The 27,206-nt window shown below is 40.9% G+C and overlaps 1 protein-coding gene and 1 non-coding gene across 2 annotated transcripts in view; both read left to right on the top strand.

The window, feature by feature from the left end:
* APBB1IP (amyloid beta precursor protein binding family B member 1 interacting protein) overlaps positions 1-25,031 on the top strand; it is a 60,177-nt gene extending 35,146 nt beyond the window's left edge. The window contains exons 8-14 of the mRNA XM_085227208.1: positions 931-1,005; positions 2,247-2,390; positions 5,153-5,263; positions 16,789-16,887; positions 17,834-17,951; positions 20,959-21,056; positions 23,698-25,031. Of these exons, the coding sequence (XP_085083334.1) occupies positions 931-1,005; positions 2,247-2,390; positions 5,153-5,263; positions 16,789-16,887; positions 17,834-17,951; positions 20,959-21,056; positions 23,698-24,225 (1,173 nt within the window). The 3' untranslated portion in view covers positions 24,226-25,031. The remainder of the gene's footprint in view (positions 1-930; positions 1,006-2,246; positions 2,391-5,152; positions 5,264-16,788; positions 16,888-17,833; positions 17,952-20,958; positions 21,057-23,697) is intronic.
* On the top strand, positions 22,842-22,959 carry LOC116216783 (5S ribosomal RNA). Its single transcript, XR_004160235.2, has one exon. It is a non-coding gene; the product is annotated as a 5S ribosomal RNA (ribosomal RNA).
* Positions 25,032-27,206: the final 2,175 nt, after the last annotated feature.

Here is a 27,206-nt window from a genome sequence, read left to right as displayed (position 1 = left end):
TTTTCAAGAGCTGCCCTTGAGGTCATCCACACCTCTTCCTCTTCCTCTCTTGGTGCCCCTCCAAAAGCCATCTGCTGTGGGGCTTGCATTCTTGCAGATTGTTCGTGACACTGCTTGAAAAAGATGTGGTTATGTGGAAAGGCAGGGTTTCATCTCAGATAAACTTTTTAGCTATAAACATGGTATGATGGCAGGGAGATATGCTGCTTGTTTGTTCCATATAATGTAGAAACAACATATTCTTTAATGTATATATTTCTTATTTGTCTTTTGATAAGGCTTTGCAATCATGTTGTAGCTTATTCTTTGTTGATTTCTGTCCATGTAAATACACTGCTACATTTTCGTAATTTTGAGACGTGTCTTTCTAATAAAACAGTAGGTAAATTCTCATTTTTCTTGCTACAGAATTGCTGAAGGATAAGTAGATGGTTTTCAAAATTTGTTGGGTTTTTACAATTTTGTCTTCCTCCTAGAAAAAAAACATTTTTTAGAATTATGCCTTTTGTTATGTAAACTTAATTGCTTGACTAATGCATCCAGTGTTTTCAAGTTCTATGTGCACTTTTGTTTAGCAGGTGGCAAGAGCTTTGAGCGTTATAATTCTGACCACAGATCCAAGTGCTACTTGATGCATGGCATAACTCCTTGACCTGTTTCCTTTATGCATAGTTACCTTACTATCTGCAGGCAGCTGGTCCTGTGCTTTTGAATTACCTTCAAAATGAAGAATTAAAGCTCATCAGCAGGCAACTATGATTAAGGTTTTGTATAAGAAGTGTCCACATAAGAAGTGTCCATATGCACCTGCTGTTATTAGTCTGCATGTTCAGTATCAGAAGAGTGAATACCTATTGAATGGGTTTTAGCAATCTGATTGCTTGTATTGATATCTTTTTAAAGAACATGAATTTTGTTTGTCTTTATCAGAATTTCTACCTGGCAAACAAAGGGAAGAGTGAAAGCAAAGAAATGAATGATAAAAGCAAAGAAGCTTTACTGGAGGTAAGTCAGCTTTCTAGGTTGATAATGGAAAGGCCACTAAAACTGCCACCAACTGTATCTGCTCTGTAACAATAATGTTCAGTTCTTTGTGGGCAAAAGTGTAGCAACAGGAAGTTCTGTGATGGTAATAGCAGCTTTGTGTCTCAGGTTTAGTACTTGGCTTTTTCTCTACATCTGCTTTTTGCCACTAAATATGCTTATTTTATCTTGTATCAAATTAATTTGTTTAGTGGAGAAATACATTTGTTTAGTGTTTCTTGAAAAGCAATGACACAATACCAACCAATAAAAGCAATATTATACAACTACCAATAAAACAAACAACTGCACCACACCCTTAGGTCAGCCTTTGTGGCTTTCTATTAGTAAGACTGATCAGTAGCAAACAATTATATTTTGCACTAAAAACAGATGTACTTCTCACTACCTCAAATCATGAGCTGTACTGCAAGAGAAGAAGAATCTTTGCAGTTTTTCAGGAAGTCTGTTTAGCCTTTTGCCTTTCTTCAACTGTATGCTTTGAGAGAGGAAAATCCAGAGTTATGTGAAAGTTACATGAAAGATTACCACAGTTTTACTGGTAAGCATTTTGGCTTAACTAAAATTCAGAAAAGATGCCTTTCTTGGTTGCCTGAGGATTCTCTTTTTTAAAATTAGTACACCAGATGCCACAGCAGAAGTCCTGGTAAATTCTCTTAAGTGTGTTGACATTAAAGATTGCCCAACAGTAGGTACCTCAAGCAAACAATGAAGTATGTTTCCTTAAACAATGTAGTAAATTCTAGCATGTATTTATAAGTGAAAGTGATAATAGATTTTTTTTTTTCCTAAGTGATTTCTGAAGATTCTCTTGACAAGTATATTTCTCTACAAAATTTATGGATAGAGCAATCGAGAAATAAAAACAGCATTACCAAGCGTTCTGTTTTATTGTGTCCTCTAGGTGCATCTATGTCAAAATCCTGTGTAGTTGTTTTTGTATAACCCTTTGGAGAACAGAGGGTTTACACATCTTTTTTTCCAGTGTGAGCACCCCCAATCTGTATGGCTGAGTTATTGCTTGAGCTTGGAAAAGTTTCCTGCCTAAGGTGTTTATCCCCCTGGTAGCTGCATTCCCCATGTTAATATGTTCACTAACACAGGAAATGTCTTTATTTTTCAAGATAGCATTTTTCTACTGTTTATTAATAGAGTAATGCTTAAATCCATCTATTTTGTGTTATCTCATTCTTGTTGCACAGGAAAGCTTCTGTGGGGCATCTGTCATTGTGCCAGAACTTGAAGGGGCACTTTATTTAAAAGAAGATGGAAAAAAGTCCTGGAAGAGGCGTTATTTTCTTCTGCGAGCTTCTGGAATTTATTATGTACCCAAAGGAAAAACCAAGGTCAGGAAGCCAAATAATCCTTTTACTAATAAAACAATTAACAGAGGTGAAAGTGAAGAACTCCCAAGGTAGCATATAAGAGCACTGGTGCATCTGAGAGCGTACTCTTTTATTGTTTTGTTGTTTTTATTTTTGTTTTATTTTTAAATTTGACTGCACCACTTGTGCAAATATTAGAATGTAGTCCCTGGATCCTCTCACGTTTCCCTCCTTCTGATTTCCATGGAGAGATAAAAGCATTAAAGAAATAACACTCCACCGGAAATCAGCAGGGGGAAGAAAAACAGTGCAGCGTTCTTCAGTTGGTGTTACACTGCCAAAGTGCTTCACTGTTACACGAGTTCCCAGTTCCATGTTACACGATGGAAGAATATTTTAAAAATTCTGAACTAATTTCTTGTCACAAAAAAGTGGAATCTGACTTTGTAGGCTACCAACTTCTTGTGCCAAAAACCAGCATGAAGAAATGGCATACTTTTTCTCCTACAGTGATTTTTACCTAGAGAATGTTGTGCTTTTTACAACTGTGCTTTGAGTTGAAGGAAGTAAGGCAGAAGCGTCCACCTGACAGAACTGATTTGCTGGCATTAAGTATTGCCAAGTATTTAAAGAGTCTGAATTACCAACACTGAAGAAGTAGGGGAGTCCTGAGCATACTGTGCTTGAGGGAGGCTGGCTTCTTATTTCCACAAGATGAGGTAGAATGGCAGCTTCTGGGCATAGTGGGTTGTTTTTGCCTTCTTTTTTTTTTTTTTTTGTGTGTGTGTATTCTGAAAAACATTTTTGTTACCACTTGCAGCTCTGCTTATACTTAATATTTGGAAATTCTGATGCTGATTACAGAGTTTTACTATTACAATTTGTGCTGTTAAACTTCACTCTCCCATTTCATGGCTAGATTAAAAGGGAAAAAAAAAAACAATTGATAACTTGTAAAGAAAGTGCTGCTGCTCCAATGACCTGTGCTTATAACCAAATCTCAGTGGGATACAGACCTAGATTACCTCACTGCCTTCAGAGCAATTTATTGTGATTTTATCTGACCCTGAGATAACAGTTTTCCATCCTCCAATTTTCTTGCACGGACACAACTTTCTATCGATTAAGACTTAGAATCCTATTTGAAAGTCACTTGAAGTAGACTCAGTGTAAGAACAATCAAATGAAAAGTCCATTTGAGGCATTTCCTTGTAGCCTGTCTCCATGAATAGCCAGCAGCAGGTTGAGATGGTATAAAGAACGTTTATGCAACTTGCAGTCATTCAATTGCGGGTAAAGTGATTTTTCAGAATACAGAAGCAAACCCTCAATGGACAATAATGTCTTCAACTGATGCAGCTGTTTTGAAATCCAACATGTAATTGTATTTTCACTTGTTATAATGCACAAAAGCAAAGAAATCTGGCATATCTTTCTTTGGCACTTCACTTTAGCTATAAAATACCATAAAAACCTTTAAAAATGCAGGAACAATTCCAGACACTTTTATACACATGCCTCTAGGCATCTGTCATCATTACCATTTTCGTTCCTTTCTTCATTGTTACCCTACCTATCCCATTCAAAATTGTGCTGCTAATGAGTAAGGCCACAAAACAGCAGAATCAAAACCGTAGATACAATTCTGAAATGTTTGTTAGTTACGTTTTTTTTGTCTGATCACGTTAACATTGAAGAAGTACTAGCAGTAAGTGACTTTGTCCCTTGCATGCAAATAATGAATGCATTTGTGTTGGTCTTAATTGCCTAAAGGAAAGAAACAACTCCTTATTATACTGTGTGGATTTGAGCGTGTTTGTGAACTTGTAGCAATGGAAAATCATAAGTTTATACAGTCAGTGACAAAATCCCTGACATGAATTTGAGGAAAGAGGAGGGAGAAGTAATGTCTACATACCATATGGAGTGCTTTCTCATTAAAAATCTTACTTGCAAACTCAATTTTTAAATGCACTAGCATAAATAAACTCAACTCAAGGACACATTGTCATGAAAGTAACGGTAAAAATGAAAACAGCGTAGAAGAACCATCACATGTGGAAGTATAACCCCATTCTTAGGAGTAGAGAGGGTTTTTTTCACAATTTCCTGATTTCTCAGTTTAACCAACAGTGACTGTATGACATGGCCATTTCTGCATTTCCACTCAAAGTATTGCAAAAGGTATGCTCTTTTATGCAGAATTCTGAACAGAAAAGTGTGCCAGTAACAGAAACCTTGTTACTTAAGCAACATATTGTGATGAACAGAATAATAACGATGCCAGGAAATTTGAGAAAATTCAAAGTAAAACAGATGGAATCTGTTTTTATTTCCTAATGAGAGCTTACATTTGTTACATGGATCAAAGAGAGTCAAGCTCCCGAATCAGTTTAGAACTCCAAACCATCATTCTCCACTCGGAATTATAGGGGTGTGGTTGCAAGATCTGTGTGTATTTTACAAAAGTTAATTCTTACTATGGTCTTCTGTTTTTTTTTCTTTAGCCATAAGCCAGAATCTCCGCACAAAGCAATAAAGTATAGCGAAAGCAGAAAAACAGCAACATGTTGTACTGTTATGTGTTATTCCCAATATGTGCTGACCTTCTTCCAAATGTTAGTTTAATAATGCACACTCTTAAAATTGATCCTTCTCCAGTCAATTTTATGACAATTAAAAAAAATAAAATGCATCAGTTTTCATAGACTTGAAAACAGTCCCTCAATGAGTGTCAAGTCAAAAGTTGTTTTAACAATGCTGTACTTGTTTTTCATTTATAGACATCCCGGGATCTGATGTGCTTCATTCAGTTTGAGAATATGAACGTTTATTATGGTTCTCAACACAAAGTGAAATATAAGGCACCTACAGATCACTGCTTTGTCTTAAAGGTAATGTACAAGAAAAATAAGTTCGGCAAAGGTCATACACAAATTATTGCAAATTCAACAGTATTTAAGTTTCAAGCTCCAAGGAGCCTTATGAGATTAAAAAAAAACCATGATTTTGCAGAAGGTATTCTCTTCTTCACTTCATTCTTGATCAGCAACATATCTTTACAGTCTTCTGAATTGAATTGTAGGGATTGGTAGTCCTGTGATGTATGTCTACACTCTGTATCTGTAAACTTTTCTTCAGAACAAGACTGATAGTGCTTCCAGAGACTCCTCAGGTGTCTGAGCACATGTGGACAAATGACTCACAAGGCGGTCATATGGTGAGAAGATAGGCAGTTCCTAATGCTGACCTTATGACCACTTTTATGTCTACTTTTTATTTGCAGTGTAGTCATTCCTGTTGAATAGATGGTTGATGTGAAATCTTGGCTGAATAGACGTCTTAGGTGGCATATTTTACTGCAAAGCTACTTGTGGCATCTAGGCAAAAGACACTGTTCATGCAGTCATGAATTTATTGCTGTTGAAGTAAGAATCACACAGCTGCCTCTCCAGGTAGTAACACTGCAGATAGGCTGGGAATTCCCTGTTAGTTTCAGAAACAGAAAAGCATGTGTTCTTCACATAATTCAGGTGCAGAAATGAAGCCTTGAGGCTTCATTAGTTAGGGCTTGATTTTGAGACAGAAGATAATATTGTTGGTTCTTCTCTGTTTAAGGGCCTGTGTTGCAAGGCAGATACTAAAAAAAACAGTATCTTGCTGTCTCAGAAAGAAAGTACAGGAAGCATTCACATCATAAGTTGCTTATAATACTACTCTGCTGTCTGTAACTGCGCACTTTCAACATTTTTTTGGTTCAGCTTCAAAATATCTACTAGCCTAATTTACAGATGGTGAAGCAGAAGTGGTTTATAGACTCAGACTTGTTTTCCGTAGCACACATAACTAATTAACAGTGCTGGAAAGTTTTAATACTTAAGTTCTCTATAAAATGCACGAGGAAAAAGAAACAAGCAACATCCTTTGTCTTTCTTTGTAAAATAGGGGTAGTCTGAAAAATATAACTTTTAATGGAAAAAAGAAAAAAAAAACAGAAAAGAAGAGGTGATTTAAAAAGGAAGGGAAAATAGAATTTCAAAACCTTTGAAACCGTATTTGTATCTACCTATCTATCTATAATTTTGTTACAAGATTCAATCTAAAACGGATACCTGGTCAAAGGAGTATCTGACTAATTTAAGAATAGTTATTCACTTCTATTCAGATGAGAATAGTAGCATGATTTTTGAGGTGTACATAGCAATACGTTTAACTGTTCACAATGGGTGAGAAAACTTTCTGGATTTATTGCCATCTTTTGTGAAAAGAGGGATGTTATGAATAAGAACTTAAACAAAAAGTAAGTTACTAGGCTGAAATATTTGCTTAACTGGATGTGTGATGTTAGCACCTTACCCTCAGCGTGAAATGTGAAGAACGAGATCGAGAGATCACTAGCAAGCTTTTTGTATAACAGGCTTGTAAATGTATGAAACATACTTACAAAAGTGTTTGCTCTGGTGCTTCTTAGATGTGTTTGCAGTATACTAGAGTAAACATCATATTGATGAGATCATTATATCCAAGCAATTCTGCTTTGTGATGAATACATTATGTTATGCTGATTGTGCTTCATTTTAATTCCCGTATGTCAACGTTTGGTAGATTCCTGACTGGATCAGTTTCAGACTTGGCTTCTACTAGCACTTCTCTTGCAGTGACTGAAGTTGCTAAGGAAGCGTAAGCAAGCTTTGGTATCTTCAAATCTCGTTCTTTCAAAAGTGAAAGCCTCCCGCCTGGAGGGGCTCTCTTAGAGTGATGAAATGGAGAGTTTCATATTTCTGTGCTGTAATTCAAGTTCATTTTATACCATTTTGAAGACTTTAAGCTGTGATGAGTTCTGTCGTATCCTTCTCTTCTGTTGGAGCTTGGGAGACACCTCTTCTGAGATGTCCAAGGGAAACAAACCATCATCCTTGAGATACTTCTCATCCTGTTGTATTTCAAGAATGAAGTTCTGAGTATGGAATCCAATACTTGGGCATACTGGTGCAGTGAGCAATAGGCAAGAGATGTAATAGATAAACATTTGCCTTTGTTTTGCTTCTAACCTGGTAATGCTAAAGGAATGTGCACGTTCAGCTCAATCTAATCCGGATAGAAATTCCTCCACGGCACAGTTGCAATGCTATCTCTTTGCAGATCTTCCGTTCCCCAGAGTGTGTCTCAGGGCAGTGAGGTCTGCAGAGGTTCTCTTCCAGTTGCTTGTTTGTGTTGGCAGTAGAAGGTTATCTTTAAAACAAGTGGGGGAAAGTCATTGGAAGGGCAGCAACCACAGCCCATGCTAGCTGTTCATTGAGGATGGCTGTGAATCAAAGGAGATATTCACATTTTGGAAACTAGGTTAATCCATAGTCTTTAATAGCTTCAGCAAGCTATCAGTCAAAAAGTTTTTGAATAGCAACGCACTACTGCATTTTACATAGGATTGTTGCTTACTGAGGATAATGAGTAGCTCTTTAGGAACCACTCTCAAAGCAGTGAGCAGTAATCAACCAAGTTAATACTTCTGCTGTATTTCAAACTTAATAAAAAAACCTGCCCAACTTACAGGAAAGAGCCCAGCTTTTACTTTGTAGTGCAGGAGAAATACAGGGACCTAGCAACTTCAGCAGTATATTGCTTCTGTGCTAGGTGGAAGATCCTGCTGAATTTTAAACCTGACATAATCTCCCTGATTTGAGCACTGAGCTGTAAAGCTACTGTATTTATTTCTGACCCTACTGGTTAAGCTTATTTGCTTTCTTACTTAAAGAGAAGGAAAAATGCTGTTCTTCCATTCAGAGGGCACTAAATGAGAAGTTGTCAGATCTGGTGTTGAATATGACCTTGTGCTTGAAGGAAGCATCCCTTCTTTTCCTCTAGCCCCTGTCTGAATGAGACCTTTTAACAAATAACTGATCTAAAACCAGTAACATTTGTACTTGCCTCCATAGATCTTGCTTCATACTCTCAGGCAGAAAAGAAAGAATATTTCTTTTGACTAACTCCCAGCATTTGTCATTTACATGTGTTTGTGGAGGGAAGAGTCCTCAAGAGATATTATGAGAATGAGCACAGCATTCCGGTCATTTTTGTAGTGCCAGGTATAATCAAGAGTTTCTGGGAAAGAAGAGCACTGGATATAATGTTAAACACAACTAACCTAGTAAATTGGTTTTGATTAGAATGATGAGATCTCCCAGATTGTCTGACACTGCCCTGAACTACGTGGGCTTTCTCCCCAGTGTCTCCATGGCGTTTCTTTGAATACTTCGAACACACCTTGATCTTTATAAACAGGGTGTGAGCTTTTTCTCTAGTTTCCTCGTAGGCTAACAGTCGGGTGAGGGGCTCATATATACAGTGAGCCTTTGGTTTTAGTGCCTGTCCCAGTTAACACACACAACATGTGCACTGTCACAGAGCCTATGAGCAGCTCCCTATGTCCTGTTTAGACATTAGCTTGTTTTTAATCCAGCTGTCTAATTTTAACTTTAGTAGTTCATATCTGAGTTAATTAGCTGATGCCAGGTGGGGTACAGATGCTAGTGTAACAACAAGGAGATCATGAACATCATGGGCAGGTTGCTCTGATACTTAAAACAGAAGCCAGTGTAGATTTTGCAGCCTCTGATGTTGTATCTAGACAAGGTATTTTGAACTAGCTCATACATGTGTTGTGGGCTCCAGATCTATTCTGTAGGTTGTTCCTCTTACAACCAGAGAAGTGTGATGAATTCTGAGCATTCCTTGCCTATTGTTTTGTGCTATTACGCCAGCTGTACCTCAGACTTAAAATGCAGAACTTTTTGCTTATCCCTTAACTATCAAGACACTAAGGAGATGATGGGAAAAATGATGGTGCACCACAACCAATTCAAAAGCACACCATATTGACCATCAGCAAAAGACAGGGCACTTTGCTGAACCTATATGGGTGGTTTTTTTTTTCAGAACTCAGGAGACAGCTGCAGCAACTGAACAAAGCAGCTATTTCCTCCTACCAGCTCCTTTAAGGCAGTGGAAAGCCCAGCTGGGAGCAACTGAAAAGCACAGCTGGCTCAGTGCTGTCAGAGAGAGGGGTCACCTTTGGCTGTTCCTCTGCAGCAAACCAGAACATATGTGGCTGGGTCCTCAGGATGAGAGCATGGCCTGGTATGGAGGCTCCAATGGACTTGGCTTTCAAGAATTAAGTGTTGGGGCAACTACAAAGCTCGAAAAACTGTGATGTTTCCCAGTAGCTACTTGGTCTGTACGGATTGTTCTACGCTGATCCCTCAAAGACTGATACGTAGAAAACACAAACCAAAAGACAAACCCCTCAGCATACTAAAAATAGAGTTTCTGAGCTTCCCTCATTCTCTACACGGCTGTCTGCAACCCCGCAGAGAGCACTAGACACTGCCGGAGAGAAGCAGAGAGGGAAGAGAAACCTCCCTCCTTCACAGAAAAAATAATCTCCCATGCTGTGCACAGCAGGCATGCTAGTTGGAGCCATTTGGTTCCTCACAGTATCCTCTGCATTTACAAAAGCCAAATTTAAATATGGATTCCCAATAGGTCTTTGCTTTCCCTGTCTACTGTGTTATATGGGGATGCTGTGGAAACAGATAAGACCTTTTGCGATTGATTTTGTATTCTGAAGTTGAAAGCCCTCAAAACCAAGGGAATCTGCCATGAAGGAAGGAGTCTGTTCATCTTTCTCCTAACAGCATCCATTGCACTAAGCAGAAATTCTAGCATTATTTTGTGCAGCATCTGTGTGTACGCCAGTCCAGGAGCTGGTTTTGTCATACCATATTGAAAAATCTTTCAAAGCAGACAAATAGCAAGGTAATCTATATGCAAATTTGCTGGTTTAGTCAGTCTGATGTGCCTGTGACAAAGAGTGAATTTAATTATAGTTTATTGGTGCTGGTTATGCTTGAGTAATCTGGAGGTAATGGTGCATAATGCTGAATTAATCTAGGATGAAAAAAAATTGGTTTCCTGGGGATAAACTGAGACAAAGGCAAATCATCTTCTATTTCCACAGCTGGGTACATTTTTCCTGTGCAGTCTAAGCAGCTAAGTTTTCCTGGTGTCATTTGGAAGCGACTACACTTTTTAAAAAATGAATATTTTACAGGATTTGGGAAGTGAATTTTCAAGAGGAATAGCTTCTGTTTGCAGCAGTGGTGTCATTCCAGCAGCTAATTTAGAATTTAGTCACTCCGCTGCTGATTCCCTCCTCCCTCGCACCCTGTAAGCTGCAGAGCAGACCGAGTCACGTGCATGATGCATTCAGCACAATGACAGTTAAGAAGGTGGAAGGTGAGCATTCTCAGTGTTTGAGGCAGTAGTGTAGAACAAATGGCTAGCATGGAAGACAAGGGTACACAACAGAAATTTTTCTTTATGTGAAAGATTACAAAACCGTTGAGTGTGAATGTTTCAGATATTTCAGAGTAAAATTAATTGTTAGATAAGCTAAAAAGAAAAGCAGAAATGTTTATTACAGAACACTTTCAGATGTGCAGATTTCCAGTCCTTGTACATGTGAACAGTTCTGTAAGACAAAAGCAAAAATAGCAGCAAGAATGAGATTGGGGAAAGGATTGGAAGAAGGGTTTATAATATATTTTGAAAATGTGATTTGCTGTTTAAAGCAATACTTTGGTTACAGGGCTATTAGACATATTTTTAATGAACTAAAAATATTGCCTCAGTCATTAGAGATGAAGGTCAGAAGAGTAGTTTCCTTATAGCAGAGCAGTTACTGTTTTATTGATACAGTTCCCATAGGTCTTCAAAAGCTAATTTAAATCTGTTCATCTTAGTGCAGGTTTAGTGCATAGCATCAGAATTAGGCCACATTTAACAGCAGACAGCAAATTTGAAGCACTCTGGAGTGGTTTATGAAAGGTGCTGAGTATTAATTCTGCTTGCAATCATTTGAGTTAGGAACAACTCAGCCTTGCTGAGAAGTTAAGGTAGCACAAGTTCATTGTCAGAAAAGAAGATACTAAAAAACATGGAGTGTTTGGAGAAGATCTGGCCTAACACCAAGGCTTTTGATCCAAAACTGGTCACTGTTTTTATGCTTCTGGCTGCTGTTTCTGCCTCAAAGACTAAGCAATGATCAAAGCAATGATCCATATATTTTGGGTCAAAAAATCCAATGAGATGCCTGAGTAACTTCAGTTTACTTTTCATCTTCAGTGTTGGAAGGTGAAACAAAAAAGAATATTTTATTGGGACAATCTCTGATTTCATCCACACATGACCTGACCACTTTTAGTCATTTGCTTTTGGATATAACTGTAAAAACCATGTTTTTCAGTTCCCATTTCTTCAGGTTTTCAATATGTTCTTTTTTTTCCTAAAGCAAAGAATTTATATCTGAAAATGCAATCTGTGCACAAATATTTTTTAAAACGTCTCCAGGAAATAAGCTTTTTATATTCAAGTGCTTCTGCTTTCTTTGTCCCTGGGCAGTGGATGCTTGGAGACAGTGGGTGAGGGGAGAGCACTAGATTCTGTCCCAAACCCATTCAATTGCTTTCCTGGGAGGAACCTGGCACATCTTTTTGCAGCCTGACATTTGAGGTGCTCAGTCCTTATTAAGTGTCTGGACAAGCATCCAACACTTCTGAAAACCATGCCAGACCTCTGCCTGTGCCTGTTTCTCTAGCTATGGAGTATTGAAGATGCTATTCATTCATCATTATTAAGAGCTTTGACATCAACAGAGAAAAAAGTACTGTAGTGACTCTGTATTTCTATGCACCATATTATTTGTTAGACAAATTTTTTTCCTGTAGCTGAAATTTTGGAGTCCCTTTCTACGTGTATATTTCATTCATATTGTGACTTCTGGGATGATTGCTTTTTAAACATTTGTCTTTTCTAATTTCCTGTGGTGCTGCATGTCTCAGAGGCAAAGGTGATAAACCTTTCCAGAGATGTTTTCACTTTGCTGTCAGATGATTTTAGTGACCTTTTCAGGACACAGTATGCAGCGTGTAACAAGATAATTCATCTTTCTCTACGTGTGAAATATGTAAGCTGTGGTGTACTGAGCTTAGCATTACTTTGTCTGAAAATACAGTATTTCTTACATGGCTCAGCCATGATTGATAGTGCTGTGGTCTCTGCTAGGCTCACATGGAGGTTATTATGGATCTGTGAAACTAGTTTTGCAACAATAGGCACATGTTGTGACCAGAGCGCCTTACCTCTGTGTGCTGTACTAAACAACCATCCAGAAACACAGGAGCTGTGAAAGGAGGAGGAAACTGGTTTATTTGGATCTTCGCACCAAATTTTCATTTAGAGGTATTCTTGTTCATTGAGTTGATTGCCATGAGACAGCAGTGTACTCATTTGTACTTTTTATGTACTATCTGATAGATACTGTGGTGACCTGCAGATGCTGCAGCTGAGATTTGAGCTTGTAAAGGTCAGTGTCAGCAGCAGAGGCATCTGCCATTTTGTGCTGCCAGAGGAATTTCACTACCCAATTCTGCCCAAGCTAGCAGGATACTGTTGTGGTTGTGGTTGTCTGAAAAAACACTGTACTTTCCAGTCCAAAGTTGCCTGCTATCTATGGCTAAAAAATGGAGGAAGACAAGTGTCTCCAGATGGGGCACTTTCTAATCAGCTTTTACAGGTGGCACCTTTCAGTATGAAGCTTGGTGCTGCTGTTTATGATCCCCCCGGTCAGGCCTTGCTCACAGAAGCCTCTGCGCTGCAAAATCAACAGTTCTTCTTAGATCTGATCCGAAACTCAGGGAAGGGAATGGGGATATTTCCCGTCAGCTTCAGCAGGCCATGAGGCCACTACAAAGTTGCATTTCGTATGTCATCTGTAAAGTTACATGTGAAAAAAGAGCTGGTGTTGATGTATCTGTTCTTCTGAGAAAGTGAGAGCCCTTACAGCCTTTTGCTAATCTTACAAAGCTAAGATGCAGACTGTCTGCAAGGTTTTGAAGTGTTTGTCCCTCCTTGTGAGAGCTGGATGTGAAGCAGCTTGCTAGTTTGGACCCTGAATACCAGCATGTACTTGGGACTGCATTTAATCACAGTTGCTGATTGAAGTAATTTATTCAAGGAGCTGACTGGGGTAATTTGGAATAAGCCCCATAGTAGATGTCAGTAGTTAAGATGGATTGTACAGTGGAGGTAATAGCTAGTAAAAGGATAAGGTAGGAAGTAAGTAGCTCTCATGTTGTCTAGTGCCAGACTTGTTAGTTTTGTCCACTGACAGTTCTTTCTCAGCTTCTCAAGGCAGCGATAATCCCACAGTCCCAAAATGTTCATAGACTCAGGAAGTAGTGAGGTGAGGAAGTTTGCTGATAGTGTTACATTACTCTGAGCGTCAAGGAAAGGGCAGACCAAAGAATTCCAGAAGGACCGTATGGGACTGAGGTTAAATAATACAGCTTCAATAACATAGTTTAAATAATATAGACTAGCATGTGCAGAGATGTGTATGGAGACAAAGACCAAAGCAACCAGAACTTCACTTATGAAATTACTGGTTTTGTGCTGACTTGTGCCATTCCAAAGCATCACTTCAGTGCTCTGTTGCATTTAGGTATGTAAAATAAATGTTAGGAATAGTTAGAAGAGGCATAGATGATAAACAGAGCACATTGCCATCCCATAGTTTTCCCTCATCTGTGCAGTTCTGGGCCTCTAAATTCAACAAGAATTTGAGCAAAGGTAGGGAATGCCTGACCTGAAGAATGAGCACCATGTAGGTTAGCAGTCTGCAGACTGGAGAACAGATGACTTGCTAGCAGCACGGTGTACATCTCTGTGCTCAGAAGTGGCACAGAGAAGTGTGGCTAGGGGTCAGCTATTCGGTGTCTCTTCCAAAGCATGAACAATAAATGAAGCTAATTGCATTAAGATTCAGACCAAAAGGAGAAGGTTTTTCATCTGGTATGCAGCAGATCTGGGAAAATTATTGCTGAAAGGTGTTGCGGATGCCAGAATTCCACCTGAGCTTGAGAAGAAGCTGAAGAAGTACCTGGAGGGGAGATCTCTTGAATAATCTAAATATAAGGAAGCCACATTTCTGCTCAGAAAACCTTGTGCTGTGAAAATACTTGCAGCTAAGGATAGTCTGGAGAATGCGCTTGTCTTGCTCTTCCTCTTCCCTCAGCATCCATTTGTGGCTGCCGTCAAAGCCAGGATAGTGGGTTCACAGACCTTTAATCTAACACTGTGGGTGTTGTTGTGAATTGGGTTTAGGCAGGGTGCCCAGAGGAGAGGTTTACTGCAGCCCTTCAGAGCTCCTCAGCTGCAGATCCTGTGGCAGGTCTAAGCAGCACTTTGACCTGGCTTGCCCTATGCCATATCCTCCTCTGCCGTGTGTATATAGTGTGCACTTTCTTCTAAATGTTTTTGAATGCTGAAGTGTAGGTGTCTATTTTTTTTTTTCTTTTAGTAAAAGCCTGTTGGTGATATGTATGGTGTTTGAAAATGTCAGGAGTTACATAGACCCATTGGACTTAACTGTCAGGAAAATGGAAAATAAATCTTTGTCTTCTCAAATTTGAAAGCTTTGGGTGCCATCTACTGGACTCAGTAGGACCTTGCACACTGGAGCAAAATTGCTGAGTACTGTTTAAAAGGTGCTGGAGCAGTTGAATTTATCCAGGATTGCAGTGTTTTGTTGGAATCCCCTGTTTCTCTGTTGGTGGTAATGTAACCTGCCTCCATGGGATGTCTAGTGCTGCACAGAGAAGTGCCTGCATACAGTTATCTTTTTGTGATTGTTCCTTAGGGCACATCTGTTACTGCCAATCCTCTTGACAGTAGTATCTCTTTGTTTTACCTTCTTCACTTACCTCCCTGATGTATTCTCTCTTGCTCCATGCAGTGATGACACAGGGCTTTGGCAGCAATGCTGTCCTGCACAGCTCTGTGGGCATGTACCACAGCTTCCCATGTCCTCACACTGCATTTGAGGCCATACTGCATACTGCTGGATTACATGGTACGATGGCTTATAATTAACCCAGATCAGTTCCTTTTTTGAGTCATGTCAGGGTTGGTTCAGCACAAGGAAGGGAATGCTTGTCTGCATTGCTGAGGCAGGAGCAGGGTCATGTGGCTAAGGAGCAAGACCTCTGCGTTCAGCTCTGCTTTTGAACCCTGGTGCCACCCAGCCACGGCCAGGGTTTGGCATCAGCCCTGAAGCCAGCCCAGCCACCAGCAGACATCTGTGAGTGGATATGTTTCTGCTCCCTCTGTGCCACTCCAGCACCTTGCCAGCCTGAGCTGGTAGCTGCGCTGCCTGTGCTGTGCCAGTCCCATGGAGCTAGAAGCTCTGCTCCCATCTGGGGTTTAATGTGTGTGTGACAAGTCCTGGCCACTGGGTGGAAGGGACGTATTGAGTGTTTTGAGTGATTTGACCAGTGAATCCTCAGAGCATACTTTGCTGCAGTTTTGTATATTTGCAAGATTTCACTATCTGTGTGCTTACAATTTATGGCAATATAAATAGAAATGAACGCACGAAGGAGGGATAAGGAAACCTCTTATTTCTTTATTTTCCTTATATATCAAGAGATGGCAATCAAGAGATGGCAGTAGAACATCTCATCCATGCTATTGAAGACCTGCAGCCGTCCCTGCTATAGCAGATGAAGCAAATTCCTTCCAAGTCCTAGAGAAGATGTTCAGTCTCAGGCAGGCAAATAGCATGGCATTTTGAGGGTCTTTGAGTTGCAGCGATTCATCACAACATATCACTGCTATATTGAGCAGTAAGGGGAAGAGAACCTATGTTTAAAAACTGTCCAGTTTTCTGATACAAACAAATGGAAATGGTTACTTCTGATAGTGTTGCATTTTGAATAATCTTCTGCCTAGAGCATGTGGCATTTTGACAAAACTATCAGCAAACAGAGAGTAAAGCAGAATAAAAATGCATAGGAAGCTCTGTTTAGGCCCAAAGTAGGGTAGTGAATTAGAAGGAAAGATCTGTTTCCGCTGAGAGGTTGTGCTTATGCACATTTAACATACTCTTTGAGATCTAATTATGTTCAGCTTTCTGTCTGGATGCTTTATGTATGACAAACAGCAATGGAAAACATACTTTGTTCTGGTGTTTGTACATTGAGGACTAGACCTTGAACCATGACGCTTCTTGACTACGTAGAACTCTACATCACTATTAGATTTCTGTAGCCCTTATATTTGTGTTACAGTACATGAAAGTTCTTTCAGTCAAATGTTGCCAGTGGTAATTCATGTATAGTTCATGATCACCATCTTTTTCATATTTTCTTACTTGCTCTTTTTGCTGCTGCATTGTTTTTTTTCAAGTAATCTTCGTGTTAACAGGATGCCTACAGGGAGCATTTTCAGTGAGGTCACTGTGTGGTTTGTGTTGTGACTTGATGTTTGCATTTGTATCATTTTGTGAACTGATATCTTACAGCATCCCCAGATTCAAAAGGAATCACAATATATCAAATACTTATGCTGTGATGATCGAGCCACCCTGCATCAGTGGGTAACAGGAATAAGAATTGCCAAGGTGAGATTAAAAGTATATTTACTTAAATATATTTTCTGTGAAATGCTATGTGCTCAGGTTACTGACTGTTATCATCTCAATTGGAGATACTGTGACAAGAGTGGATGTGTATGTTCGTGCTGATCATACCATAAAAAGAAAGAGCAGAAAGGCATTACCAGCATGGCTTTGCTGAATATTCCTGTATCCCAGTTATCTGTGTGTGAATTCTGCAGCTATAAAATTCCTACTCATAAAACTCACTCCAGTTATCTGGTATATAACGCCATGGATCAAGTTGTGCAAATTCTGTTTAGTCCAGCTGTGACGTATTTCAGACACTTCTACCCAGATTGATGCCCCCCCCTCTCTTCTTAAAGATCCTAATCCACAGCCAGTTTTGTTTTGCACAAAACATTAAGGAAGATGGATTTATACATAGCCCAGTTAGTGGCCATATCTGAATATACAGACCTGCTGTTTTGGATTGTGTAGTGTTTGCTGCCAGTTCTGCTGCTGGGTGACATTTAACAATGTGGGATGGACATAAAATTATTTTGTGTTACACAGCACAGACTTTGATCCACGATTCAGCACTCCAAGTCTCCAGTCTGGAAATGTAACACTTGAAAAGCACTGGAAAGAGATAATCTATTGAGCGTGGTTGGATTTAAAGCCAAATTTCAAGATGTTTACAGATAGTGAAATGCAAAAAAAAAGTGAGAATGATATCAGTATGACTGCATTTGATCATAGTGATGGGGATTCCTGTTTTATTGTGATGTTAGGGAGATGCTTTCCACATGGTCCTGTACAGAAATAGGGGCACCACTTACTGAAAGCTGCTTTTTAGCAAAACTGGGCAAGGAGGTAGTAGAGTTAGAAAAGCTGTCAAAAAGCAAAATGAATGGTTGACTTATTTCAGGCCTAATGCCATGCTTTTTGTATTGTTGTGATTGTTTTGCAGTATGGCAAGACATTGTATGATAATTACAAATGTGCAGTGAAGAAAGCTGGCTTGTCTTCTCGGTGGACAAATCAAGGGACGGTGGAACCAGCTGCCCCCACAGGATCCTTATCAGCAGGTACCAGTGCTTTCAAGCAGTGGAAATCGCATTTACTGCTCTCTTAATTATCAGCATTGCACATAATCTTTGTTCAGAAAATTATCCATAGATTCAGCAAAATAATACCTAGTTCTAGACAGCCCAGTGTAGCTCTGACCTATAACCAGCTAACTGCAGAGCCCTCATTTTGAAATTACAATTGGAAGAATACAGACAGCCCAGTAAAGGTCAATTTAAATCTGTACAATTTAATAAGCTATTTTTCTTTTTGCAGCTCTTCCTTCAGTGAGTAAAAGGTGTGAGAGGGCTGTTCTGAGAACTGTCATTTCAGAAAGGGACTGTCAGGGTGGACCCTTATTTTTCTTAGCCTTTTGCTCATTTGCCTGATAGCAGAGTGGGTGTCAGGAAGAGGAGACAAAGGAGGAAAGCACTGTGTTATTCTCTACCTTTACTTTTCTAGTAGCTTCATCGGTTTACTGTTACCCATTGTATTATTGTACAGATGAAACAGTGCATGATACTAGCTGTACCTTGCATTAATGTTTTAATGATCGCTTTTTTGGAAGGATGTGCTGGTGGAATACATGCGTCCATAAAGACAGTAAAAGTCAGAATCAGTGTTGGCCACTACTTACGCCACTAGTTATCTGGCATCTAATGTGTGCTGCTACAGCTCAAAATCCTGTGAACACCTCTCAAAGAGCTTAGTTTGCCTTTTCTCAGTACATGGAAGCAGTCCATGTTTGCTATGGAGTCGAATCATGGTAATAAATGCCTACTTGTGGTAGAAAGAGTTAGTAACAGACTGTTAGCCATGCATGGGTGTTGCAGTGAAGATGGATAGGACAGAGTCTTGGAGCACATTGTGTTCTGGTGTTGATGACAGAAGAAAGGCGGCCAGCCAGAGGAGCTTCGTGCTGGTGCTGTGGTCTGTGCTGGACAGGGACAGGATCAAGGTCTAATATTGTTCATGTGTATCTGTATAAATTGAGATCTTGACTAGAATCCAGGAAAATGGTGTGTGATCATAAAATATACTGCTAATCTCAGCTAGTGGATCCCATTAGGTAGTTAAGTAGCCTGGAAAGATCTTAGCCATGTATGTTGTCTCTGTGAAAATGTCTCTGAAGGATCATTAACATTCTAATGGAGGCAAGTAAGTATGATTCTTGCTGTCTTACAGTTGTCATTACTGCTTTTTTATGAAACCTGATTCCCAACTATCATGTTATAACCTTAACTGTCTGACTGTGAGCAGTTGTTGGCTCGTGTTTAAGAAATGGAGTTTTCTAGTGTACTGTGTTTGCCAGGTAAGACACTACACCTTGCAGTGTCTTGAGTGGAGCTCTATTTGCCTCGTTTCACTTGAGTTAAATTACAGTATCACTGAAGGCAGAAGTGTCTTTGAGCAGTATGGAACCCAACCTCCTGCTCTGCTATGGGCAACAGAAGAACTGCAGAGTGATGATAACTCGCTCTGTTTCAGAGCCTGCCCACTGAATCCAGGGATGAGCATCTCTTTCTGCTGAGCACTTACAGACACAAGATTGATTTCACCTCACTATTCAACTTCCCTGCCAGTCATTCAGCAAACAGAGACTGTAGTTGGAAAGATCTAAATGGTACTTAGGATTAAATGTGCTGGATGGCATGTAGGCACAGGCATGAAACCCAAGGACCTCAGACCTGTTATCCCCTGAAGCCAATATAACCCTAGTAAATTGAATACAATGCAGAGTTTGTATTACTTCTTTGTCAATTGTGTGGTTTGCAAGCATGGCAATAAAAATAATTTATTGTATTTCCTATCATAATCATGGAACCTCTTTGCTAGTCAGAAAATTACATGATAAGATTAAAACTGTTTGTACTTATACTGCAGATAGTTAAGGGTTCATTTTTATCCAGAAATCACAAGAGTGGAACTTTACTGGACCTCAGAACTGTAAATTATAATGGAGTTAAAGCAGTCATTAAGATTTGCAAATGTGCATATTTAGACACCAAAAACCATCTACTACTTTGATATGTTCGGCTTCCATATTGAGAGTTTATTTAATCCTCATCAGACTATACAGAGGCTGGGGAATTTCTTTCTTAATTAAAACCACAATTTTTATATTTTTTCACATTCAGTTACACCATCTGACAGCACTAGCACTAAGCCATTTGTATATATCCTTTACAAACACATTAATGGTATGCAAAAGTTTTGCAGAGCTTTATCTTAGCAATCTTCCAGAATTTTGTTAATCTGAGAATTCAGTGAGGTTCACAAATCTTCCATGATTCCAGATGGGACGAAAGGTTCAGGCCTGTTAGCTCATTTAGGAAAGATAATAGATCAGCCCATCTGTAATACTTCAACTCTTCAGCAGTCATAACTCTAACTGATAGGAAATGATGGCACTTTTAGTCTCTAATCTAAAGGGAAAAACGTGATAAAAAGCAAAAACGTAGTTAATAGTATAGCACGCACCACAGATTTCAAAATGCTCTTCTGAAATATAGATATTTAAACAGCTGAAGGCTGGAGAGTGGCTTTAGCTATGCCTGTTTGATTTCTGTGTAGCTCCTCTTCCACAGCCAGTTCCCCTGCTGTACTCCTGTGTCAGCCCAGGCTATCCTCATCTGAAATCACCATTCACAGTAGTCAAAAGGAAAGGATCTCCATTTGTAGTTATGCACCGTGGTAATTTCTGCCATATGTCTCCATAGTTCCTCCACTTGTTTTTCCTATAGGTTTATCAGCTACAATCATGGAGATGTGTGGACAGGTAAAGCTAATATTTGTCATGTTTATTTTCCTTAGGAAATGAATTGAGTATGAAAAGTTGCAAAACAAGCTTGAAGTAGAAGAGGCATCCTCATGGATTTTACTGAATCACTTAAAACCTGTAATGAGTGGTTCCTTTGTGGAAGTTGTAAAGACTTTTTAATAACCTTTCTCTTAGTTTGTTATCCACTGATGTGGGCAGTACCACAGCAACGTAACCTTTCCCCTCTCTCCTCTTTTTTGTCACAGGAGCTGTTCATGCAAATGGACAGATTCCCCGGGTCGTTCTTCCCTCCAGTGCAGAAGTTGCAGAGACTCAGAAGAAAGTGGATCCACCAGAGGCTCAGGTGAGCAGTTATGAGCAGTGCACTACCTGCATGTCACCTATGAACCAGTTCTCCAAGTCTGGTTTTCTCAACCCACTGTCTTCCTTTCTCAAAGTACCTGTGTGCAGTTGTGACAAGGATTTGATTTTGAGCAGAGCAGCTGGCTCCTCCTTGTGCTTTACACCCTGCAAACAGTGCCCTTTGATCAAAAGCCAAGGAGCCATCAGCTGGAAGTGAAGGGACAGCCATCTGCCACTTTCATTCTGCAGAACAAAGCTGTGAGTTCATACAACAGGAATAGGAGTGTGCCTACTAGGATGGCCTCAAGGAGTCTGCACAGCTGAGGTTGTGCATGTTAAAAAAAAAAAAAAGCTGAAGTGTGAAGAAGTAAGGGAAAACATGTTTTCAGCAAACCCTAAGACATTCCTTTGTTAAGTTCCAGATTTTGCATGCTTGCTCCATTTCTGTCTGTAAAAAATATCAGCAGAAGAGAGTATGAGAATTTCAAAAGCATATATGTATCCTACAGAAAAATGCCATTTGTTTGATGGAAAGCTATCAGTGGTATCCTTACACCATGCATTAAGTGCATAGGACGTGTGGAACTTAATTCCTAGAATTTTTGCCTCCTCCATTGTGTGTCATATACTTCTTCTTTCTGTCTGACTTCCTCCTTTCAAAAGATCCGTTTCTCTGCTCTGAACCTTACTTCCTCTGGAATAGATCGTGTTCTCAGAACTCAGCCAGTGGTTCCCTCCTCCTCAGTGTCTTGTTTACTTCCTTCTTTTTAAGGAAGGAGTGAGAGCAAGAGAAGGCAAGCGTGTTATGTATGGTTAATGCCAAAATTTGGTCTGCTAACTGCTGGGCTGTAGAGTGCTTTTCTCTAGCAAAAGCTTGTAGCTTCTATAAGCCTGGGATCAGAGGGTTCATTTGAAGTCTTTAAGGGTAAACTGAGCTGGAGCTGGAGCTCTAAGCTTGCTGGATTTAAACTAGTAAATCAACATAACTAGAAGTGAATGGCTTGAGCAGTGTGCCCCAGAGAAGATCATGAGGTTCAGCATATCCAACTGCAAGGTGTTGCACCTGGGTCATGGCAACCCCCACTATCAGTACAAGCAGGGGGAGATAAGGATGGAGCACAGCTCTGCTGAAAAGGATCTGGGATGGATGGCAAACAGGACATGAGCCAGCAGTGTGCCCTTGCAGCCCAGAAAACCAGCTGTATCCTGGGTTGCATCAAAAGAAGCCAGCAGGGTGAGGGAGGTGATCTGTGCTGGTGAGGCTCATCTGAAGTACTGTGTCCAGATGTGCAGTCCTCAGTACAGGAGAGATATAAACCTGTTGGAGTGCATCCAGAGGGATGGAACAACTCTCCTATGAGAACAAGCTGAGAGAGCTGGGGCTGTGCAGCCTGGAGAAGAGAAGGCTCCAGGGAGAGCTGATAGCTGCCTGTCAGTATCTACAGAGGGCTGTAAAAAAGGAGACAGACTCTTTAGCAAGGTCTGCTGTGATAGGACAAGAAATGGTTTCAAACTGAGAGTATATAAGTAAGCTTTTCACAGTAAGAGTGATAAGGCACAGGATGCCCAGAGAGGTGATGGGTGCCCCATCTCTGGAGGCACTCAAAGTCAGGTTGGACCAGGCTGGGAGCACCTGATCAGGTGTAGATGTCCCTGCTCATGCAGGGGAGCAGGGCTAAATGACCTTTAGGAGTCCCTTCCAACTCAAACAATTCTGTGATTCTATGAATGTAGTGAAAAGCTTATGTTTCCAGGGAAGCACACTTCTCCCCAGGTTTACATGTTTGTCTATGGCCATCCCACCCTGGCAACGCCTGATCTCATCTGATCTCGGAAGCTAAGCAGGGTCGGGCCTGGTTAGTACTTGATGGGAGACCTCCTGGGAATACCGGGTGCTGTAGGCTTCACGCCTGAAGGCTGTGCTGCCATTCAGCTGATGCAGGCAGCTTTCACAAGCACTCTGCAACACTCTCCTCCTGCGCAGAGGTGCAGTACTCTGCAGGTGGGTGCATGTCACTCCGTGTTCGCAGTGATGGGCACTGTGAATCTGGACATGGGAGCTTTGAAATACCAGGTATGTCCACCTTCCTCCCTTTCCACCTCTGCTGTGTGCAATGAGTTTGGCACAGAGAGGTGACTTCATGATTTTAGCTTTATCCAGGGACTCCGCAGTCACAGTTAGAACAGGAAATGGTAATCCAGTGGTGACAAGAAATAAAGCTGAATCTGCTTTTTGTGTCCTCAAATCTTGTTTGGTATTCCCCCAGATGTAAAAAAAATACCACAGAATTTTCTTCAAGGTTTACATGTTCTCAGAGAAGAAACAGCCATGGGGAACATTGAGAAAGTATTTTTATATGTCTCACTAACTGCATTTCTTTCAAAAGTTAAAAGCACTCATTTTCTAAGAACAGCATTCAAAGAAACACAGTGAGTACTCTAAACATGGAGATTTCCACTGCCAGAGCTCTGTGGGCAACTACAGAAGGGGGAACAAAATACGATTTGCATTTTTCAGGCAAAATGTGCCCTGCCTCCTTTCACTGTCTGTGCACTGCACTCTTCCATCTTTTCACCATTCTTGGGCAGTGCCATTAGTTTACGTGCGCACTGACTTTGTTCTTTTATTCCTTCTGCTTAAGGCAAATGACATCAGTGCAGCCGGCCTGGCACCACCAGCGCTGAGGCAGAAACAGTTGAATAAGAGGAACTCGCTGCAGCCTCCTCCTCCACCTGAACGGCGGTCGTCTGCTGTGAGCGCTTCACCGGTCCTACCCTCCAAAGTGAAACGAGACAGCGGTATTTTCCTAACAGATCCAGAAAGCTTTCCGGCACCACCGCCTTCCCTGATGCTCGATTTGCCACCACCGCCAGCACCAGCTGACCTCTGTGAACCTCCTCCCGATTTTGTGCCTCCGCCGCCACCCCCATCCATCAGCAGCAGCAATGCAGACCTGCTGCCACCCCCTCCGCCTCCACCCGTCTCCAATAAGCCTCCACCTCTGACAAAGAAACCTGTGCCGCTCCCTCCAAAAAGGCAAGGGAACGTGGCACAAGATGGAGAGCCGAGAGCAGCTGGGTCGCCTCAGATTGGGGGTGGAGGCAGGCAAGCAGATTTCATGTCTGACCTAATGAAAGCTCTTGAGAAGAAAAGGGGCAGCAGCTCCTGATGTGAGGACAGGTGGACTTTAAGCCAGAGCTGCTGTTGCGTCACCGAAGGTCGTGCTGGATCAGGCCCTACCACCAGAGGAATTCTCTGAGAGTTCCTCCTGGGGGCTCCAAGAAGTGAGGGGGATGCCTTCTGTCCCCCACTTCACACCCACAACCTGCTCCTTCCTCACCCCACATCCCCTAATGAGCCCCCAGCAGCAGGATGAGGTCAGAAATTGGCTGCAGCCTTTTTCTGCACTCCGTCGTGTGGTGGAGCAGCGCTCAGTGCTGGCCAGCGAGTCGCATACTTCTGTGGCTGCCTCTTCTGTACAATTAGAGCCAAAAGAAACCACACAACAGCAGTCTTGTGTCTAAGAAGTGGGATCATCCCTTTTAACAGATTTCCACTCAAGGGTTCTCTGTTAGAAAACCCCACGCTATTTTATTTTCTCAATCAAAAGATACCCCCCCTCCTTTTTTTCCCCCAAAAGCAGTCTGTCTTAAAAAAAAAAAAAAAAAAAAAAATTTTTTTTTCCCCTCATTGTTGCTGCCTTTAAATCTCATTAATTTGATTAATTTTCAATAAAGAAAAATTCTTACCTCAAAACGTTGCGTTCCCCCAGTAGCAAGGTTGTCATCTCTTGGTAAACATTTGTCTTCAAAGTGTACCTAGGAGTAGTCTGTCTTCATAAAGACTTTATCTCATACCTGATATGAATATGTCTCTTCCTACTTTTTTCCCCTTTGTTCTCCAGTTTAATTCTCTGTTGTTCATTAGATAGCAGTCACTCTTAGTGCTTAAATAAAAATAGCTTCTATTTTGTAACTGCAGTGTCGCAGTTAATTACTTGGATTTGGTTCCTTGCAGGGAATTTTTGCCTCCACCTTTTTGGTTCCGTACTTCTGTTTCTCCCAGTCTGTCTCACACACAGAGCTGCTTGTGTTCCTGCACAGACAGATGGATTGGGTACTGACTGCCAGGGCCACCATGTGGGGATATACGAGCAGTTTAAACAGGGCTCACCCACCTACTAATTAAAAGGAGGATTAAAATCAAGGGTTAAAATGATGACATAGGATCTATATCTCCCATTTATTTTCCATATCTAACTGGTATAAACATTGTGCAGAATCACTAAACGCAGAGGAGCTGGGGGTTTTGTGCCCAGTTATTGGGAGTGCAGAGGTTTGATTCAGACAGGAGAACAGCTGTCTGCTATCCAACCATTTTTAAACTGAATGAATTCTCTTTTATGAAATATATACTCAGTGTCAACTTAAACCATGGCTGCACAAAAAGCCACTTTCCCTGTTCACAGAGCACTGAGATTTTTACATGGCTTTCCCAGCTTTCACTCTTCTCCCAAGAGCACTCAGCTTCCTGCCACCTTTCCTCCTTTCTATTGCAGCACAATAAACTCAATTTTATACATTTCACATTCTCAGTCAATCATAACCCACATGCTTGATACTTCACAAGGAAAACCTTGCTGTCTTCAAAACAAGAAGAATGAAAGCCTACACAAAACTCCAGAGATCGATTCAAATGCCACAATGATGAGGCCTCGATCAACTATTCTGCATACAGAATGGTTGTGTTGAATTTCTGAAATGTAAATATTCCAACTTTCCATTCAGAAACAGAGCCATCATCTCAATGATACACAATTGTCTGCCTTCATTTGGCACAAAAATGATACCACAAAGTAGAGAAAGATCTTCAAGACAATAGATCAAAGTATTAAAAAAAAAAAATTCTCATTTATCTACATTATTGCCATATGAAATTGTCTTATTCCTGTAGGTCCAAGCAGTATGTACGTTATCAGAGGCTGCAGTATGATGGTTTTAAAACCTTGAAGCTGCAGCATGTTCTCTTTAACCTCTTCCCACAGCTGAAGTGGAAGCAGCCTCAGCACTGTCTTCTTTGGGCTCTGACATCTCGGAGAGGAGAGAAGGACCTACCCCAAGAGATCAGCTTTGCATCAGTCCTTAAGAGTAAAAAGGCAGAGCTTTGTGAGAAAGGTGTCTGCATGTGAGGGTCACCGCTGCTGAATCTCCTGGCAGCTCTCGGGTGTAGAAAGGACAGCACAAATACCTCAGCCAGCCTCAGTACTGCTACTCCCCATCTGCTTTTCCATCACTGTTGTGTTTACATAATGTGAAGGAAGAGGCAGCTCCAGAGTATCGGGCAAAAGCCAATGTAAGAATTTCAGGAAGTATGTCAGGAAACACACTATTAATGCTTACACTGTAATCATTAACCACCTGGAATTAAAACTCAGATATAGAAAGTCAGGTGGTACAAAATTCTGAGCAAGATGTGGGCTCACTTCTCTGTGGTAGTGTTGAGATAATTTCATGTGTTTTTCAAGTGCTCTTTTTCATGTACTTTGAGAAAAAAATAGAAACTTAAGTGGATCATGTGGCACAAGTCTCAATCAGAGAATGGCAGAATGGTTGGGCTGGACAGGACCTTAAAGCCCATCCACTTTCACCTTCTGCCATGGGCAGGGCTGCTCCCCAGCAGATGCTGCTGCCCACGGCCCCATCCAACCTGGAGCTCTTCCAGGGATGTGGCACCCACAGCTCCTCTGGGCAGCACTGCCAGTGCCTTACTGCCCTCTCATGGAAAAAGTACAAAACTCTTATTTATGAGTTACCATTAACAGCCTCATACTAACTGGGAAGCATGTGTGTTGTCTCTGAGAGACAAGCAGAGCAGAAGAGATTCAGTATAGTTAAGACTTACAAATTGTCATGGTCCTGCAAAATACCCTGCAACAGTCAGCGGTGACTTTTATGAAAGCAGAACAGTCAAGATACCATTTCAGCAGAACATGCTGTTTTCAAATTACTGTAGAACAGGTATCAGCAGCAGTGTTCCCTCCAGCTGTGAATGCCACCAGCTGCAGCAGGGCTCCTACAGGAGCTCTCGTCAGCCCACTGCTCTTAGCTGGGGCAGTGCTGCCTCAAATGCTCATTCCAGCTGCTGCAGAAG

This window comes from Meleagris gallopavo, chromosome 6, assembly GCF_905368555.1.
Source record: "Meleagris gallopavo chromosome 6, MGAL_WU_HG_1.1, whole genome shotgun sequence".
NCBI lineage: Eukaryota > Metazoa > Chordata > Aves > Galliformes > Phasianidae > Meleagris > Meleagris gallopavo.
The sequence above is the reverse complement of the archived record's forward strand: the minus strand, read 5'-3'. Positions and strand labels throughout refer to the sequence as shown.